The sequence below is a fragment of the Eulemur rufifrons genome, chromosome 4, assembly GCF_041146395.1.
Source record: "Eulemur rufifrons isolate Redbay chromosome 4, OSU_ERuf_1, whole genome shotgun sequence".
Taxonomy (NCBI): Eukaryota; Metazoa; Chordata; class Mammalia; order Primates; family Lemuridae; genus Eulemur; species Eulemur rufifrons.
The window spans coordinates 21,264,848-21,284,495 of NC_090986.1; the positions used below are offsets into that span (position 1 = coordinate 21,264,848).

At 42.4% G+C, this 19,648-nt stretch overlaps 2 protein-coding genes across 13 annotated transcripts in view; both read right to left on the bottom strand.

Annotated features, from left to right (window-relative positions):
• GGACT (gamma-glutamylamine cyclotransferase) overlaps positions 1-1,893 on the bottom strand; it is a 43,721-nt gene extending 41,828 nt beyond the window's left edge. For 3 of the 8 annotated variants that reach the window (XR_011233481.1, XM_069467621.1, XM_069467616.1), the window contains exon 1: positions 1,833-1,893. The gene's annotated coding sequence lies outside the window, so the exon portion shown is untranslated. The remainder of the gene's footprint in view (positions 1-1,832) is intronic. The other 5 variants (XM_069467623.1, XM_069467624.1, XM_069467622.1 and 2 more) reach the window with 5 other exon arrangements.
• Positions 1,894-12,647: 10,754 nt separating this feature from the next.
• The window catches only part of TMTC4 (transmembrane O-mannosyltransferase targeting cadherins 4), a 59,343-nt gene continuing 52,342 nt past the window's right edge, over positions 12,648-19,648 (bottom strand). For all 5 annotated transcript variants that reach the window (XM_069467632.1, XM_069467631.1, XM_069467630.1 and 2 more), the window contains 2 exons: positions 15,367-15,436; positions 12,648-14,184 (listed from right to left, as the gene is read on the bottom strand). In XM_069467632.1, the coding sequence (XP_069323733.1) occupies positions 14,036-14,184; positions 15,367-15,436 (219 nt within the window). In that variant the 3' untranslated portion in view covers positions 12,648-14,035. The remainder of the gene's footprint in view (positions 14,185-15,366; positions 15,437-19,648) is intronic.

Consider the following 19,648-nt stretch of genomic DNA (forward strand, 5'->3'; position numbering starts at 1 on the left):
AATGCCATACAAACCCAAGACTTCCAATAGCCGGATCTTTTCTGTAAATCCACTGGAGGCGGTATCATAACACATTACCAGGAGCAAGCTCGGCCTATATGGCTCAGACGTCCAGGGCAGATCCTCTCAGCCAAAACAAGGCTATCTTGCCCTGGGCAGTTTAATGACGACAGAGACCTTCAACTGAGTAACAAATTCCTGTTCAGCAAGATGCTGAGCTGTCATGTTTAACTGAGGCTCTCTTCGTAAAATCCCTACTATCTAAGGTTTGCCCAGATGGAGAATGTTCTAGAGAGGACTGCTAGGATTGCTGATTTTGTCCTTATTGTCACCTTTCCTTGAGCCCAGTCCCTCCTCAATCACTGCTGCACTACAGCTCCATGCCAGCCTGCGAGGTGTCCTGACCCCCAGGAAAGGTCCTGGCTGGCAGTGGGTACAAAGCCTTCCGTGACTCCACTTCAAGGGCAGACATGAATTGGAGCTTTCAAGAGATCTCACTCACTATGTCAAAGAAAGAGTAAAATGAACAGACAATTTAACAAGTTAAATACACAGGTTTCTATCACACTTCTATTCTACTTATTGCTACCCACTATCCAAGCCCACCAGGAATAACCACCCTCTCCAGGACTAGTATTAATAGTTATGGCCCTGGTTATTAAGGTCAACAACTAGTCCATACAAAAATCTACCAATTAGAAATTAACTTAATTTTGCAAACTCGGCTTTTAAAATACAAACGCTCTCTGCTAGGGTAGAGTGGTCTGCCTGTTCAGGAAAATTGGGCTTCTCCTGGCAGTAGTTTCAGGAAAGTAAGGTTTTGGGGGAAAATGAGGGCAAACTGCATTTCCCTCACTAACTCCCTATTAGTATTTCAATAAATTGAATGGGGCCAGGGAAAAGTCTTCCTTTACAGGTAAATGTACGTAAGGATGTGTGTGTGTGTGTGTGTGTGTCTCTGTGTGTGTGTACATGCACTCGCTGCAAGACCTACGCTTTATATATGTCAATCCAGCTGATTTAGAGATATCCTTTAGTTTTTAATTCATGATTTTTCCCTGTGACACTAAGCAAAACGAATAACCTGGTTTTGTTTGTTTGTTTGTTTGTTTGTTTTTAAAGGCTCCAAGGCTAGTGCATTTTCTTGACACTTCGGTACTAATCACTTAAGCTTGGTGTCAAGAAGCTGTGTTCAAAAAACACCTATGTTGGATTTCGAGTGAGATTGTGGCTACCCTTGGCCAACAAAGTAAAGCAGCAATGATAGCCATACATAGTAATCAAGGCAGCAAGAGAAAGGTCTCCAAAGAATCCAGGTGTTTCACTAATGACTCCAAAGAAACCTAAGATAATAAATTCGCAAATGTCATTAGTTTTTAGATTTTTTTTTTTTAATGCAGCTTCTGGTCTCCTCACAAACAGGTGTCTCTAAAATTAAAAACAGAATTTCCGAAAAGTGTTAGCCCCATTCAGCTCAAAGGTCCCTTTCTGACCACCTTCTGAATAGTCATCACTTTTCCTTCACTAGGAACGAGCAGCGCCTAGGCTTGCAGCCAGTTCCCAGCTTCTTCTGCCCTTCACCCAATTTCGCAATCGCGTCCCCCTGCCTCCTGTGGAGCAACTGGGCCAACTGGTCACGCGTCCCCTCCCTCCCGGAGGGCCTCGCAGGCCGCGCCCCAGGCCTCGCTCCCCACCGCGCCCGGAGGGGACGCCGGTGCCGGGGCTCGGCCCAGACGCCGTGCTGGGAGCGACACCCCGCGGTGCCCGGGACACGCCGCGCGGGGGGCGGGGCCACCCTGTCCCCCGGTCCCCACCCGCACTCAGGGCCTCACCTGCCGCCCAGCCGGGACCATCGGTCAGAGCCCGCCGGGGCCGCCGAGCGGAAATGCAGGGCGGGGCGGGCGCGCGGCACCCAGGCCGCCCCGGGCGGCGCCCCCTGCAGGCGGGACGGGGGCTCGGCCGCTCGGCCGTCTCCTCCTACCCCGCAGCGCCCGGCTCACGGGGACGCCTCGCCGCAAACAGAGTAGCCAACTCCACACACCTGGGGACACCAGTCCCGCACACCCTAACACACCTGGGCTCGCGGCTCAGCCGTTGAGTCCATGTTGGACCCAGACTCACCTGGCCCACACCACATCAAACACACAGACTCACAAACGACTCCATAAACTTGGGGACACACCACATCAGATAGATGCACCTGGGGATGCATCCTGTAGGACAGGGTACACACCTCACCAAGGCCTCACACCTGAGCATGCACACTCAGCACCGGGACCACACCGGGCACAGGTAATCACACAGTCTCACTGCCCGCTTATTAACCAGTTCTCCTCTGAATAGAACTGTGGTCGTAGGAAACAATGGAAAGGATGACTTATCACCTGGTTCCTGGCCCCAGGACTAATTTGAGCCCCAGGAGAGAAGAGTGAGAACTAAATGCTGAAGGGGAATTTTTCTCTAGATAAGTTGTTCATTTTGGGTGTACACAATGCCACTTGGGGGCCCAGGTGACAAGCATGCATGGGAGTTCCCTCATAGGGACAAAAAAGTCTCAAAGTGTCTCAGGCAATGGATTGGTCGGTCTAGGCAAGTGCTGGGCTTCTCAGGTTAGGGTCGGTCCGTGACCCAGGACGCCTTGGCAAGCAACTGCTCAGGTGGTTTTAGGAAATGGGTTGACTTGCCAAGTCAGTTTGGTACAGTTGAGTCATTCATGCCAAGGGTTCAGCTCGCCCTGTGTGAGAATGCCTGAGAAAAATGTTCTGGCAGTTTTCTGCTTATTCTGGTCGGTTTGCTTTGCCTTTTTCAATCTCCCACACCCTCCAGTCTAGGGCCACACAGCCAGCAAACTGCTAAGCGCGTGCTCAAAGCTCAGCAAACATTTCCTTTACCAACTCCAAGGATTTGACAAATTGTCTTTAATCCTAATTTATCTGGTCACCTCTTGAAATTATACTAATAGTTATAATGTGAATTAAACAACAGAAAGGAGAGGCTATATAGAGATCTTGAAGTCCAACTGAACAACACTATAAAAGGTACTGACATATTCTAGAAATTATTAAAAAGTGGTCTTTGGCCCTCAATAGCCTGTAGCCTAAATCCAACCCACCACCTGGCTTTGTACAACCCTTGAACCAGGAATGAGTTTTACATTTCTAAATGCTTGGGAAAAAGTCAAAAGAAAAATAATAGTTTTTGAAATTCACATTTCAGTGTCTGTAAATAAAGTTTTACTGGAACCCAGTCACTCTCCTTTGTTTACATATTGTCCATGACTGCTTTTTCGGGACAGTGGCAGAATTGAATAGCTGCCACTAAGATCATATGGCCTGAAAAAACTAAAATATTTACTAATTTCTCTTTTACAGTAAAACTTTGCCCACCCCGCAAACTTTGTCTCTTGCTCCAGCCTCTGTTTCAACACCTTCCTCTCCTTTCTGTCACAGTTGATTTATGTGACTCTACTGGACTGAGTTTCATGAGCCCAGGCCTAAATCCTTTGTGTGTATGTTTTGAGCATCTCACACCATGGCACACAGAGGTCTTCAATTATTTCAATTATTTAATTGAGTTTACTTTGGTTTTTTTTGGAAGTGGAGTCCTGCTCTGTCACCCAGCTGGGGTATAGTGGTGGGATCGTGGCTTACTGCAGCCTCAAACTCCTGAGCTCAAGTGATCCTCCTACCTCAGCTACCCTAGGAGCTGGGACTACAGGTGCAACCCACCAAGCCTGGCTGAAGTTTCTTTTTGATCATTTCCCTATGTAAATCAATATGAACTTAACAAAAAGACTCTGCAGTTTCAACATAGGATCCATTAATTAGGCTAATTAGAAAATCTGTCTTCAAAAAATAGAAAATAGTATATACTCTGCAAATCATTGGATTTCTTACTTCCAAGAACCTTACCTGGTTTTAAAATTTTTTGTTTAATTTGAAAGCGGCAGGATTATTATTTATTTTCATTTTGTGAAGTTATTTTAGTTGGTACAACAGGTCTCACTGCTAAACAATTTCCATAGCAAAGAAGTTAAGGAGTGGAGAAAAGCAACCTCATCAAGCTACGTTCAGTCACATTAAATTCTTCTTTTTTTTGAGACAGAGAGTCTCACTCTGTTACCCAGGCTTAAGTCCCGTGGCGTCAGCCTAGCTCACAGCAGCCTCAAACTCCTGGGCTGAAGTGATCCTCCTGCCTCAGCCCCCCAAGTAGCTGGGACTACAGCACACACCACCACACCTGGCTAATTTTTTATTTCTATTTTTAGTTGGCCAGCTATTTTTTTCTATTTTTAGTAGAGACAGGGTCTCACTCTTGGTCAGGCTGATCTTGAACTCCTGCCCTCAAGTGATCCTCCTGCCTCGGCCTCCCAGGGTGCTAGGATTACAGGCGTGAGCCACCACGCCCAACCACTCACATTAAATTCAATCCTGGTATTTCTGGAATTAATGTTTTAAAGATGATGTGGGTTACTGTCAGCTTTCTTGGAATAAGTCATTGACCTTTTCTCCACAAAAGATAAGCAGTATCTTTTCTAAATAGTATATGCAATTAAGATTTTCTAAGCAATTTTCTAAGCAATTGCAGTTGTGATGGTTTATGCTATTCTTGCCTGTCTTCTGTAATTTCCAGAATAATAAGCAAAGACTAAAAGCACTCTATGAGATTATTTCATTAGTTCTGGTGAGTAAATCCCTAATCATGAATAGGAGGATAATGGGTAGAATTCTCAGAAGTAACTAGATCAGCCAAATATGCCATCCACTATGATTGAAGCCAATTACATCGCAAAGAGCCATAGCCAAGCCACAACCTATCTCTAACCCTGTCATATTGCTGCCATTGTTCTCGAAACTGGAATCCAAGTTATTGGACCCTGCTATCCAAACAGAAACTTTTTAAAGGGAATAATGCCAACCTGGTATTGTAAGGTAGAAATTACAAAATGAAGTGTAGCTTGACTCCCTTGGGTGGTCGGTAGGGAATGAACACATGTTGACTGCTTCCCGGGCCAGGCACAGTAGGGCTGTTCTCATTTCATCCTGTGAACAATAGCATGAGCCAGATATCGTCATTCCCATTCTACCTGTGAAATGGCTCTCTGAGAGGCAAAGCAACTCACTCAAAGCCACACTGCCAATCAACAAGATGGCAAAGACTCAAACTCACATCCAGCTGAGTTGAAATCACTCTTTCACATGAGGGCTAAATCAGGGAAGCTGGATATTGTACCACCAAATGTGGATTATCAGGACTAATCATTTCTTTTATACTTGAACCTCTTTGTTAGAAGTACAAGTTCTAATAAATAATCCTATATATGCAGTTCTTTCAATGAGGAGCTTTCATATACATGATCAGTTTGATCTTTGCTCATGCACCGTATAGTAAAGGCCAGGGAGAATTTCTTCTGCTTTTACAGATGAAGTTATGCAGTTAGATGACTTGACCAAGGTTTTTCGATTGGCAAGTGACCCGTCAAAGACCACCAGGAACAAAACTGTAGCTGGACAAAGTCAGATTTATTGGCTCCCTGCACGGAGGGGAGACTCAGACCTGAGGAACCCTGGGATGCCTCAGGAAACAAACATGAAGTCTGGAAATTTGGGGGAGGGGTCAAGTTTAGGTGAACTTTAAAGGAAACAGTGTTTTGACAGGTTTAAGGCAAACAGGGCTGGGCCCAAAAGGTCAACATCAGGTCTGGACCGCAGAGTGGGCCTAGGGTCCTACGTCCTGGGAGATTACAGATTACAGTGCATCCAGAAACCCTTTCAGCGGAGCTCTGCACCTGGGTTGGAAATGGAGGCTGCTCATTGGCTTCAAAGCATCCTGGATCCACTAGGCAAGCGTGGGATGGATGTTTCACTCTTACTGATGGTTTCAAACAGCAGCGTTTCTGATAGTCAATGATTTTCCAGAAGGAGAATTGTCTTGGTGAGTTAGAAAGCAACAATCACCCAAAGAAGAGGGTTATTTGACCTGTGACAACATCATTGTGTCCTTGGAAGACATGTTTCCTGCTCACTTGGCAGCTGTCGTCATCGGTGCTAGCTCGGCCTGATGGATGGCAGGGGCAGAATTTGACCTTTTCAGGTATTACCTTCTCAGGCCATCTCAGGACTAGAAACCTTTAAAATATTTTATTTGCACAAGGGTGTTAGAATTTCAAACATTCTTACATTTCACAACAGATTTTTATGAGGATTTATATAAGCATGCAAAGCAGCTCACTTTTATGATTTCTTTTTCAGTGGACATCTCCGTAAGATTTCATTTTTTCTTGAACCTAGAGGTCATGTTTGAAGGCCACTGGTTTAGTCCAACCTTCTTATTTCATAGATGAGAAATTAACCAAAGCAGGAACCACCATCATTATTTTTATTAGAAGCAACTGAGATGTGGAGTAATTTAGTGACTCCTCCCAGGGTCCAGGTAACTAACCTCAGGGTTGGAATTGTTTGTATCTAATTGAATTGTTGGAGCTTAAAAAAAAGACATGCCAGTCAAAGTGACCCTAGGATAGCTCTCCCACACCTGCTCCCGTGTTCTTCCCACCCCATCTCCTTGTTGTATGAGGTCTACAGTTTTCTAGGCCAGTACTGTAAAAGCTGTCATCTATATACTTTATCAGAAAGTTCTAGAAATGAGCAGTTTTGCTGTTCCTCAAGACAAATCTCACGTCTAGCCATCAAAATGAATACTATTGAAATTTAACTGCTGAGACAAAATTGTTTTTAAAAGATGGATAAAAGTGCAATTTAGATCAAGAGGGAAAACATTTTCTCAAACACTTATCATAAGTAGGAAAAAGAAAGTTTTATTTATCCTTGAGAAATGCCACATATTTAAAAATAAATGATTAGAAATGTAGGATACTCAAGGCAGTTTTGATAAACAATGCAACAAATTAAAAACACTTGAACTAATAAGACTTAGAAAATAAGAGATCAAAATATAAATCTGAGATTGTTTCTGGGTCATTGAATTACAGGATAAAAACATGAAAAGTGAGGGGTTCCCCCTTCAATTATTTATCAAATATTTTTATATTCCAAGCACCAGCCCAGAGCTTTATATAACTTTTCTCATTTAAACTTCCCAATAATTCCATGAAAATGGTAGTAGTATTCCCCATTTCATAGCTGAGGTGCTGGAAGATTAAGTTACTTGTCCTATTAGTTTCCCAGGGCTACCATAAAGAGGTACCACAAACTGGCTTAAAACAACAGAAATGTGTTCTCCCACCGTTCTGGAGGCCAGAAGTCTGAAATCAAGGGGTCAGCAGGGCCACGCTCCCTTGGAAAGTTCTGAAGCAGAATCCTTCCTTGTCTCTTTCAGCTTGACCTCTAGGTTCAAGAAACATGAGCATGAACATGACCTCTAGGTTCAAGAAAAAATGAAATCTTATAGAGATGTCCACTGAAAAAGAAATTATAAAAGTGAGCTACTTTGCATGCTTATATAAATCCTGGTGTTCCTTGGCTTGTAGCAGCATCACTCGAATCTCTGCCTCTGGTGACACCACCCCAAAATGTGGTAGGATGTGACTCAAGATGAACTTTGACTTTGAAAAGCAATACCTGGTTTAAAGAAAGAGATCTCTGAGGAAGGCACACTAATGAAAAGAGAGACATCTTTTTTTTTTTTTTTTTTTTTTTTTTTTTGAGACAGAGTCTCACTCTGTTGCCCAGGCTAGAGTGAGTGCCGTGGCGTCAGCCAAGCTCACAGCAACCTCAAACTCCTGAGCTCAAGCGATCCTCCTGTCTCAGCCTCCCGAGTAGCTGGGACTACAGGCATGCGCCACCATGCCCGGCTAATTTTTTCTATATATATTTTTAGCTGTCCATATAATTTCTTTCTATTTTTAGTAGAGGTGGGGTCTCGCTCTTGCTCAGGCTGGTCTCGAACTCCTGAGCTCAAACGATCCGCCCACCTCGGCCTCCCAGAGTGCTAGGATTACAGGCGTGAGCCACCGCGCCCGGCCGAAAAGAGAGACATCTATGTAGAAACTTATGATACTAGAGGCGGAAGCTAACCCAAGGAGGTTGGAAAGAGAAATGGCGATCTGAGATATTACTGCAGCAGTTCACTACTGTCTGCTTGTTTGGGTGGGGGAAACGAATGATGTGTCTCAAAACATAAATCCCAAAATTGGCACCAATGCAACAGAGTGGAGGGATGCTCTGGTGACGTGAATACCTGCTGGATGTTGTATTTGGCAGAGCCTCTGTCAAGATTCTGCCTTGTCTTACTGACAATTTCAATTCCCAAAGACTAGCCTAGAAATAGGAGGTAAACACTACTGTAGACCTACCTGGGAAATTATATTTCCAAGATGGCCATAACAAAATTTTCCATTCCATGTGCTTTTTTTACAATGTGATGTTGACATACCTCCCAGAGAAGTGAGGTCTATGTTCCTTTCCTTAAATCTGAATGGACCCGTGACTATGGCAGGAGATACTTTGTGACTGCCAAAGCTAGGTCAGAAAAGGCAATATACCTTCTGCTTGACCTTCTTGGAACCCAGCCGCCATGCTGTGAGGAAGCCTAAGCATCCACACGGAGAGGCTAGGTGTCATAGTCCAGGTCTCAGTCTCTGATGAGGTCATGGCCAATAGACAACATCAACTGCCACACGTGTGAGAGAGCAAGACTTCAGAGGACCGCAGGCCCCAGCCTTTGTGCCACCCTAGTTTATGCAGGAGGATGCAAGAGGAGCTATTGGGACCAATCCAGCTCAACTTGCAGATGCATGTGTATCAGTCAGAGTAATGATGTTTAACCAAATATATGGGCACCCTATGGCCTGGCCAAGTTGACACATGAAATAAACCAAACATCACAGTGAACAGAATAAATTATTGTTATTTTAAGCCACTAAGTTTTGGAGCAATAGATAAGAGGAATAACCTATTTCTAATCAACAAATGGAAGTCAGTTAGTAAAGTGAAAATAATAGCAACTGTGGGATAAAGTGGCTATATAGTGAGTGTGTGGAAGCCAACATAGGAATGGCTGTGCAGGAGCAGTTAGACTCAGATCAAAAGCTTTAGGAAGGCAGGTTTCCAGAAGTTAAGTAAATAGCTCAAGAGGATAGGGAGGCTCTCAGCTCTCAAAAATGCAATTTGGATTGTGACTCCAGGGAGAGAAAAGATGGGGATAAGGGGGCACCTAAAACATGCAATAACACCAGGGAGTTCACTGTTAAATAAAGATATTTAAAAGATGGACCCAAAAGACAAAAATACGACTTACCCGAGGACAATATGAAAGGGGTTATTAATAGTTCATTGGGAACCAAAAAAAAAAAAAGGGGGATAATTTCTTAATTCTCATTCTTTTAACACTTATTAGCTCTAATTAGTTTATGAAGAAGATTCTCTTTCATCAGCTATGGCTATTTGCTAATCATGTAACCTCGACAGGCATGCTGAATCCAGTTTTCCAAAGGGCATCTGACTGCTCCGTCTAGGAAAGCCTTAGGGACAAAGATGAGAAATGTAGACCTTGTTGGAATACAATAATTTTAAAAATTTAATAAGATTGCAATAATTAGATGCAATAAATGTTCTTTTTAAAAAATGAATTAGGTTGCTAGGTAGGGACCATATCCTCAGCTCCTACTATGCTCTAGATGAATGCTGTCCATTAGAAATATAAAGTGAGGTACAAATGCAAACCACAGATGTAATTTTAAATTTAGTAGCCACACTAAAAAGTAAAAAAAGAAAACAACAACAAAAAAAAAAAACAAAAGGAGACAGTAATTCTAATGTTTTATTTAATCTATCTAAAATATCTCAACATATAATCAACATAAAAATTGAGATATCTCACATTAATTTTTCATACAAAGTCTTCAAAATCTAGCATGTATTTTATGCTTATAGCTCATCTCAGCTTGGCCTGGCCACATTTCAAGTGCTCAATTCAAGTGCAGCTGTAGACATTTTATTATATTAACTTTAATCTTCACAGCAACCTTGCAAGTTAAACATTACCTGCTTTTTTCATATGAGGCTTGGAATGGTTGACATTCTTGTAATATGACCAATATGAATTCTGCAACTGGGGTTTGGCGATTGCGCAAATGTGTTACCAAAAGTTTGGTACTTCTCCCCGAAGTTGGACAAAAAATGAGGACAAGCGGTTTGAGGAAAAGAAAATTTTATTAATTTGCTGGCAATTGTGGAGGATGGCAGACTCTCATCTTAAAGAACCATCGTCCTGCTCGTAAGTAGAAATATGGAGCTTTTGAAAGGGGTTTTCAGCTTCAGGCTATTCCTGTTTATGGTTGGTGGTCCTGGCTGGCCTTATCTCCAGTGAATAATATCTCATGCCCTTTGCCCAGACAATTCCATTGAGCCATCTCCTGTGGTTTAGAACAAAGAACACTCCTCTGCCCCTCTGATTACTGGTCCCAGTCTCTTAGCATACAGGAGCTTTATTTCCTGTTTGGTAGGGAAGATGATCAGATTTCCATCTGATTTGGGGCCCCATCCCATTCTTTCTTCTCAAGAACCTTCTCTCTCTGGTTCAAGGTCAGCTTCTCCCTCCCAACAGCTTCTATCTGTGCTGAACTGCATGGGGTTCTCAGCACCTCTCATTCCCTCACCACCCACCTCCTATCCATCACCAGTTGACTCCTAAACATTTCTTCAACCCCACTGCCACTTGGCTACACTGAGCCACCTTTATCTCAATGCTGGACACCTGCAATGGTCTCTCTCCAATTCCTTCTCCACCAGCAGCCAAAGCGATCTTGTTAAAACATGAATATGATCATGTCACTTCTTTGCTTTGAATCCTCCCACAGTTTAAGATAAGCACCACTGGGTCTTTGAACCTTTGCACAAGTGGGCTCTAGTCACCTTTGCCAGCCCTGTCAAGTGCCCCTCCCCTGCTCCTTGGACTTCAGCTTTCTCACCACAGGGCTTTTGTATATGCTGTTTCTTCTGCATGGGCCAGGTTTTCTCAGCTATGATACTGCTGTTGTTTTAATCTAGATAATTCTTTTTTGTAGGGGGTTGTCTTATGCATTGTAGGATGTATAGCAGCATCCCCCTCACCTCTCCTCCCTCCAATCAGTTCTAACAACCAAAAATATCTCCAGGCCTTGCCAAATATCCACTGGAGAGCAAGATCTCCCCTAATTGAGAACTGGCTGTGAGTAATCTTCTCTACCGAATCTCGGTCTATAATCCACCTTCTCAGGGAGCCCCTTCCTGATTCTTCAGGCTAAATCAGGCCTACGTCTTCAGTTATTAATCATATCACCATTTGAGAACTATTGTCTCTCACTGGACTATCCACTGCTCAGGGCAAGGGACCATGTTCACTTACACTCATCTTTGTACTCCTGGTGCCTTCAATAGTATCTGGCACATAGCAGGCACTTAATATTTATTGAGAGAATGGGGGAATAAATGTATTTAAAGCCAGTTTTGTCTGCTCCAAACATAGACCCTCTTTCAAAAACCCAACCTGTCATTTATTGAGGGTCTACCAGGCCGAGATCTTTGTCCTTACCACTCAGAGGGAGGTCTTATGGTCCCCACTTTACAGATGGGAACCGGGCGTCAGCGATGCCAGAAGACTTTCCTGTGATGCCACAGTGGGAGAGCCAAGGCCCAAATCTTGGTTTTTTTCACCCCAAAGTCCAAGCTGGTTGGGTGTAAATATGGACACAGTTGTCCAGTGCTTTGGTGTGGGACTCAGTCTTCTGTTCCGTACGATATTTTAAGTCAGTCATTTGAAATAGAATGTAAAAAACCTGCTTTAGAAATGTGACAGAATCCGAACCCCAAGGGGCCCTGTCCAGGCCTGGTAGGCTCTCTCTGACAGCATGAAACTTGTAAGAAACAAATGGAAGCCTCCATCTAAATTGAAAAGTCTGAGCAAGGAAAGACGAGGGAGGAAGTGTGGCAGTCACACCTGTGACACCAACAAACCCAACCACCAGCCCTAGCTCTGTCCAGAGTGGACGCTGCTGCCCATCGGGGAGCTGAAGGATGACGATGAGATTTCCCAACCTTGTGACTTCCCCAGGTTTGTTTTGACACTGGCTTCTCAACTGTCATCAGTAATGAAAACATTAAAAAGCACCAAATAAGAGAGGAACCAGGAGACAGGCTTCCACTTCAGCCTTGTTCAGAAGGAAACCCGGGAAACAAAGAGGGTGGCTGCTTTAAGACAGATAAAGTAGAAGAGAGAACCGGCATGGTGCACTTCCAAATTCTGCAGAGATAAAAGACTTCCTGAAATATCCATCAAATTAATGACTGTTTTCTCTGGAAAGAAAACAGCTGCAATGGAAATCCCGAGAGCTAAGCAGTGAAAGCTAAGGGAATTCGTTCTATAGGCAGGGGTTGGTCCAGATTTGCACGTCTTGATTTGCAGTATCAATAGGAAAAAAAAATGGATCCTGAAGGGGCTTTTACAAGAAACATCATTTTTTCTTCACTCTCGAAAGACAAGGACTGGTTCAGAAAAAGAAATTTGCTTTAAAACAATCAACAAAGCACATAGTGCATCTATTATACACCAAGCTAAGCACTATAGGAACATAAATAATAAGATAGCCTCTGCCCCTAAGAGAGCTATAAATTATTACTGTTGTTTTGGGACCATTTAAGAAATGTTCAAAACACAGCACTTCCTTTTCTGATATAGCTCAACCATCATTAGATACAATTACTGATTTACAACTCTATACAGATCTACCCCCCAAAAAGTGAGTGTGGAGAATCAAATTCAGCTTAATATGAGTCTATTCACCCTGTTCTCTGAACTTGGATAACTCTATTGCAATTCTATGAAATGCTCCCCTAAAACAAACAGAAGCCACAGGCTAGAAAAGATGATCTGGTCATTTGTGATTTCATTTTAAGGGAAAGGAGGACACAACATTCACTAACTTGAAAATCATCTATTAAGAAGGCAATATGACATTTTCATACTAGTTTGTATAATAATTTTACTGCATAAGAAATTACAGAGATTGCATAAATCATTAAGCCAATAGCAAATAGAGAAGAACAAAGCAAAACAAATAAGCATGACAATCAGACCAAATAACACAGGAAAAATAATTCTTAAAAATGCCACAAACTCCCCAAATGTGGCTCCTTTTGTGAGAAAATTTTGCATTTTTCTGGATGTCTGTAGTTCCATTAAGCAAAATGGAAGGTTGCTTTACAATTAAAAACATAAAAAAGCAATTTACATAGATGTGTTGCCTCTGAACCCTGTATACAACAAAAATAAAGGTGTCAGGCTGCCTGCTCTTGCCAAAACAGGGCTTGAATTTTCTACTGATAGTGGCAGTTTATGTAGATTAGTACATAATCTATGTATCGAAACTGCACAAGTTGGAGAATCCAAAAAAATATTGCAGGAGTCAATTTCTTCCTATGGAGGAAAAGCAGATACCTATACTAGATGTTAACATTTTCAGTCCTCACTCAATTATTTGCCCTCTTCAAAACATAAAAATACAAATAAATATTTCCTTATAAATGAAGTTCATAATATATTGTTTTAAAAAATGAGATTAAAAAACCAAGAATCTTAATTTGCTTTCTTGTCATTAAATAAAAATGCTAATATACAGACACATTTGATATTTATATAAATTGTAGGAGTCAGTCTGTCCTTTCTCGGCCACAATCGAAGTTTAACAGTGCTAGTTCATACACAGTGAGGCTCATATCCCAAATGCAGGTTTAACTCTACTAAAAGTTGTTCAAGATAATTTTTTCTCTTTTTCTGTTTAATTAAAAAAGATTATTTTTGGAATTTTAGAATTACATTTGAGTTGTCTGAAAAAATACAATTTCAATGCAAAAATCATATCAAGCATTCAAGAGTATATTGCTGGTGCTGTAATCTTTTTGCATGTCTTTGTTTTCATAGAAAAAAACAATAAAAATAAACAACATGTTTAAGACTTAAGTGGTTAAACTTAACCGCATAGTATCAATGATATGCCTCATGCACACACACTGGAACTCAAAAAATGAAGGAAAAAGGATCAAACGTCTCTCTTTTGCATTTGCTCTAGCTTTCTTCTCAGAAGACCATAATTCTCCTTCGTTCCTGATGCTGTGGGGTCAAGCTGCAAGGAGATTTCATAGTGTTTCTTGGCCAAGTCTAGATGTCCCCAGCGATGATAGAGCACAGCTGAAATAGCAGGAGGTGAATTTCATTGGAAATGCTTCTGAATAGCTTGCAGTATTCCTCACCACGTGTGCAAAGAAATATTACAGAACCTTTGCAAATAGTTCTCAAAATCATTGTGTTGAAAAAATATTGTCTGTACTGAAAACTGTTTATTGTAATCCCACTCCCTGGTGATTGTCGATTTAACCACCGCCAGCTATGTCTAGGGCCCTTCAATGGGATACATCTGCCTGTTGCAACACTATTACATAAAGAAGTTAAAAAAAAAAGAAAAGTACACTAAATGTCATTGAGACTGTCATGAAATTTCCAGGAAGCCAGGCCGGGTAGGGCGTGGCCAGGGACTGCTTAGAGCCCTGTCGGTGCAGAAATCCAGCTACTCACTTTAAATAAAGATTTCCCTTTCTCTTCTGGTGAGGCAGCAGCTTATTTGTTGTCACCTGGAAATACGGCCTCTACCATCAAGATCTGACCCTTAAATGGCAGTTCCAATAAGCCTAATTATTAGGATGATAAGCCTCTGATTGTTATAGTGCTTCTGTTACTAAAACCAACCTTCTACTCGGGCATCCGTGGATACTTTGTGACTTCTGCGACAAGAAGCACAAAGCAAATCTGGTAGAGAACAGAGCTGGCGCAAAACATTCTCATGACCGAGCATTCAAAACACCAACAGGCTGTGCTCTAAACATCTTAACTATGGAGACGTAAAAATGGAAGGAATGAATTCTAGGGCATAAATGATTATAAATAAATGCATTTTTAGCCACAGCATAAGGGGATGTGGGAAAGCAGAGGAGACCAGGCTGGAAGGAGAAGGTCTACTATGAAAGAAGGAAGGAAAAGGAGGTACGTTAGAGGCAAACTTCCAAAGTACTTCTCAGCTTAACGTTCCAGGATCCTTCACATAAAGAAGGAACATCTGAGTCTTAATCATTAGAAGACGATAAACTGAGTGGGCCATTTTGGGGATCGTTCTGGTCATGCAATAAGATTTGCAAATGTGACTATCACTTTGCTACCCTTTTAATGTAATAATAAAACCACATTTTAAAACTAGATTAAGAAGGATAATACTGCCTTAGCTTTGAAAAAAACCTCTCCCAACACTGATTTTATAGAAATGCAGCCATTTCATTAAAATTACATAGAATTTCAATTCAAGTTGAAAATTTTTCTTACCCAAATTACCATGGTAACTTGCAGCATTTGGATTTGCTTTAATTGCCTTGAGGAATAAAGCTTCAGATTCCTAAAAATGAAAGACATAACAGAGAAGAAAAGGTATTTACTGTACACGAAGCAAAAGCAATTCTTAGTTTTATCTCCTATGGTTTTCAAACTTTTAACATGCTCTTGGTGTACCACTGAATTCTTCCAGAAAGGGTCGCGAGGCCGAGCAGGGCCACACTCTGCTGAAGGGAGCTCCCAGGAGCTAGAAGGGAGCAAAAGTGACTGGGCCACCACGAGGGAGACGGTGCCAACCGCAGAGAGGGGATGGTTGTGCTCCCGGGTTCTGCCACTCGCCTCCCTGCAGCGGCTGGAATTCTGCAACTTGAAGGATGTCACTGGGGTCAGGGTGCCACAGAGGATGAGAGAAGGTCAAGAGAACAGGAGAGACCAGGCTGCTGAATGTACCCCTGCAAGTGCCATTTTCAGCCAGCACCAAGGAATGCATTTCCAGGGCTCTCAAGGCAGGAGTTGGGACCTAACTCATCTCCCTCAAGAACCAGCAACACCCAGAAGCTGCCCATTCAGCTGGAAAGAATGAGCAGAGAGAATGAGGAAGGAACGGCCACCTGTCACCTAAGCTGTCACAGTATTGGACATGACCATGACCAAACGCCCCTGATGGGCGTGAATTGATTCTTGCACAAACTTGTTTTTCCTCCAAATAGTGCTCCCTTCCAATCCGGTCCCTAAGCAGCGGGCAAAGCATCTTCCTCCCTGATCACTGCTGCACCACTGCAGGCTGGACAGTCTCCTTCTTCCGCTGTGCTGAGAAATAAAGACGTCTCATCTGTCCTCACTGATGTGTGCCCGGGGGCGCTGTTCACACTACCCTACATTCTCATTCCTAAAAGGCCATGTACGCTTTAATCAGTATCAAATGCTGAGCTTAACCAAAGCTGTTGGTTTGGGGATAGTTTTTGCATCTTCTGTCTGTGCCATATGTGAGTTTTTCTAGGTGGGCTTCCCACATCTAAGATCGTGCATTTTTAAAGTACAACACAAGCAGCCCCTTTGCCCTGTTATGGCCTGTGGGACTCCAGAGGAATCGTCTGGGATTGTGAGTGAACATCTCTGAAACCACTACCTTTTAGACAGAGCTGGAAGAGGGAAAAATTTATGTTTTAGAACTGTCATCCAAGAGGGACCAAATAAAGACATCAGGATAACATACAGAATGTCAGTTCAAAGTCAGTGTCTACATTCCAAGTTTCAGTAGCTGAAACTCCTTCAAAGAGATTTAAGATGTTCCTACCACATCAGGTAGCTGCAAAAAAAAAACAAAAACAAAAATCAAATAATCAAATGAATTGTATAGTTTTGCAGTGGTTTCTAAGTAGCTGTGCTGTTTCTGATGATTTTCAAACATTTCCATTTAAAATCTAAAACTTGAGAAATAGGAAGGAACTAAATCTACTTAAAAATGTTCCTTCCCCTAACTGTAGTGTTACCTAGAGAACTGGTTTAGAGATAGTACTTGGGAGGCTGAAGCAGGAAGATCCCCTGAGCCCAGAAGTTTGAGTCCAGCCTGGGCAACATAGCAAGACCCCATCTCATAAAAAAAAAGCAAGTTAGGAGTTTTCTATGACATGCTAGATTCATTTCTGTAATCATTCCCCTAACTTCTCAAATGCCCATGAGGATCACTTAGAATGATAAGGAGTGGGCAGGTTTGGGGGACACAGTGGTGTTGAAGACAGGGAGGGCTTGGTGTTGACACCTCGCCAGGGTGCTGCTGTCTCTGCAAGGCAGGGCCCAGACTCTGCAGGGTGCTGAGAATGGCTGTGAGGAAGAACAGGCAGAAAGAACCGGCCTGGGGAGACAACAGGGGAGGAAAAATAGAAACACAATGGCACATGGACAAAAAAAGGGCATCAGGAGGAAGAGCTGGGCTGGGGAGAGGTGAGCGTGGGTCACACACATTCCATCTCAGGTAACTGGGGCAGCCCCTGGGCCTGTACCTGGGTGTCAAGTGTGGAGGCCACATTACAACACAAATGTCCGTGGGTATTCAAAGCCCATGAAATACTCATCTATTAAATCGGGCTTTTTAATGGCCCTGTTCAGAAAAGCAGTGAACTGTTTATAAACTGATCTTCTGTGGAGGTGTCTGGATGCTTAAAGACCTAGGCAATGAGCCAATTTAGGCCAATGAACCGATAACTCACATTTAAACTTGGGATGCTTTTTTCATGAACCAAAAGAAAAAAATAATGCAATATTTTATCAAGCATATTAGACAAAATATATCAACAGAGGCTTAGCACCGAGAAAGGCCTTGCAAACTGTGTCTCTACGAAGGAACAAGTGCCGGTCTTCAAGTCTGGGCGGGCGGAGGGCAGCAGCACCTGCAGGTTACTCCATTTTCAGTTACTTTATATGTATAGTGATGATGTTACTATTCTAAATGTATTTATTTACATTAAAAATCTATTTAAAGAAAAATCTCAAGAAAATAAGTCAGGTAATATCTAGATTTGGCCAAAAAAAAAAAGAGAGAAATCATAAAGGTGTGGTATAAATGCCTGAAGTTTGGGAAATTGCTCTAACAACATAACCTGCTCTTAAACTACAGGGCCAGTTGAATCAGCAACACAGAAAGAGAAATCAGCACAGGAAAACATGCTTTAAGCACTGAAGAACAGTACTTTTGTATTTCTGTTTTATCACATTAGCCCCAAATTGGAAATTACATGGCAAGAAGTAACAAAAATTCTAATACATTTTATCCTTAGAGATTTATTTAATGATCACTAAAATCATTATTATGTATTTACCATTTAATAGTTACAAATTACATTCTTGTACATTTTTTCATATTGCCCTGTCAGTAGGTTGGGCAGATCACTGTCTCCATTTTACAGATGAACAAACTGAGGCCAGGAGTGGTTAGGCAACTGCTGTTGAGTTTTAAAAAGGGCTGCCTGGATAGGATGAAAAGGTGCCCTAGAACATGGATATTATGGGAATATGCTCACTCTGCACATCGAAGTCTCAAGACAGGTTCCCAGAGCCTGAACATTCCAGGGTCAAATGAGAGATGCATTCAGTCATTTCACGCTTACTAACTGCCCATCAGCAGGCTGGACAGGGAAGGAGACATAAAAATAGGACTGAAGACTCGGTCCCAACCTCAAGAAGCCTCCAGGTGCTCTAAGGAGATTTACCAAGTGAATGGCAACATAAAACAGCAAGCGCCTAGGTGCAAAGTGAGTTGTCCAGACAGCAGAGGCCTGTCCTGGGGAAGGATGGCTGTGCTGGAGGGTCTGTGGGCACAGACCCCCTCTTCCCCAGAGCACCCCGCCCAGTGCTCTGCAAGGAAACAGGCCCTTTGCACTACGTCCTGAAACACACAGTATCGGGGACGCAGCCAACCAAGAGAAACAGGTATCATAGTTACATTAAAAGAGAAAAACCTGAACAGTTGTTTAAAATTCCAAATTCTTAATTTAAAAAATACATTAAATGCTCGCTTGGTGGCTGACACCATTGCTTGGGGAGTCCCATCATGTTCCCCGCTTGGTAGCTCCTGAAGAGCTCATAGTGAGCTCCTGATTTCAGATTCCACCTTCTGTTTCCTTATCTTAGGCTCAGTGCCCTGACCTCAACAATTAGGATGCAAAATGTGTAGAGAAATGGGAAACTGATTTCTCCATTCTGCTTTATCGAGTATTCTCTACTTTAGTTGGGGGGGGAAAAAAAAAAAAAAAGAACAAAAGAACATGAACTAGAAGCCAAATGAATCCTGGGTTCTGTCCCCTTAATAGATATTCTAGTTTATAAACCGTGAGAAGATAGAAAAATCAATACAATGATTATATAAGCCGCATCTTGAAGATGACTCACTGTATGTAGCTGGGTCACCGGAGGAGAACTGAGATTCTGGACCCGCCCCAGGCTGACAGATGGCTGGAAAGGTCACTTAGAAGGGAAACCTGCAAACCTCACCTCCTTCCCCTGCTACGCAAGTAAATCCATCAAAGATAAAACTAAACTCCTCCAAAAGCTATCTCTGGAGCACAATCTAGAAATGCTAACCACGTATACTAAAGCTATTAAATTCCCTGACTTTCAAAAATGAGAGAAATATCTTACTATTTTATAGAAAACTATACTGACAATGACCTCTAATGAACAGGAAAGGAGAAGTAACACCGGACAAGTATTAGTTAGTCCCTACCTCTAGTCCTACTGTCTTATCCACAGCCTCAGAGTGATCAAAAGACGATAGAGC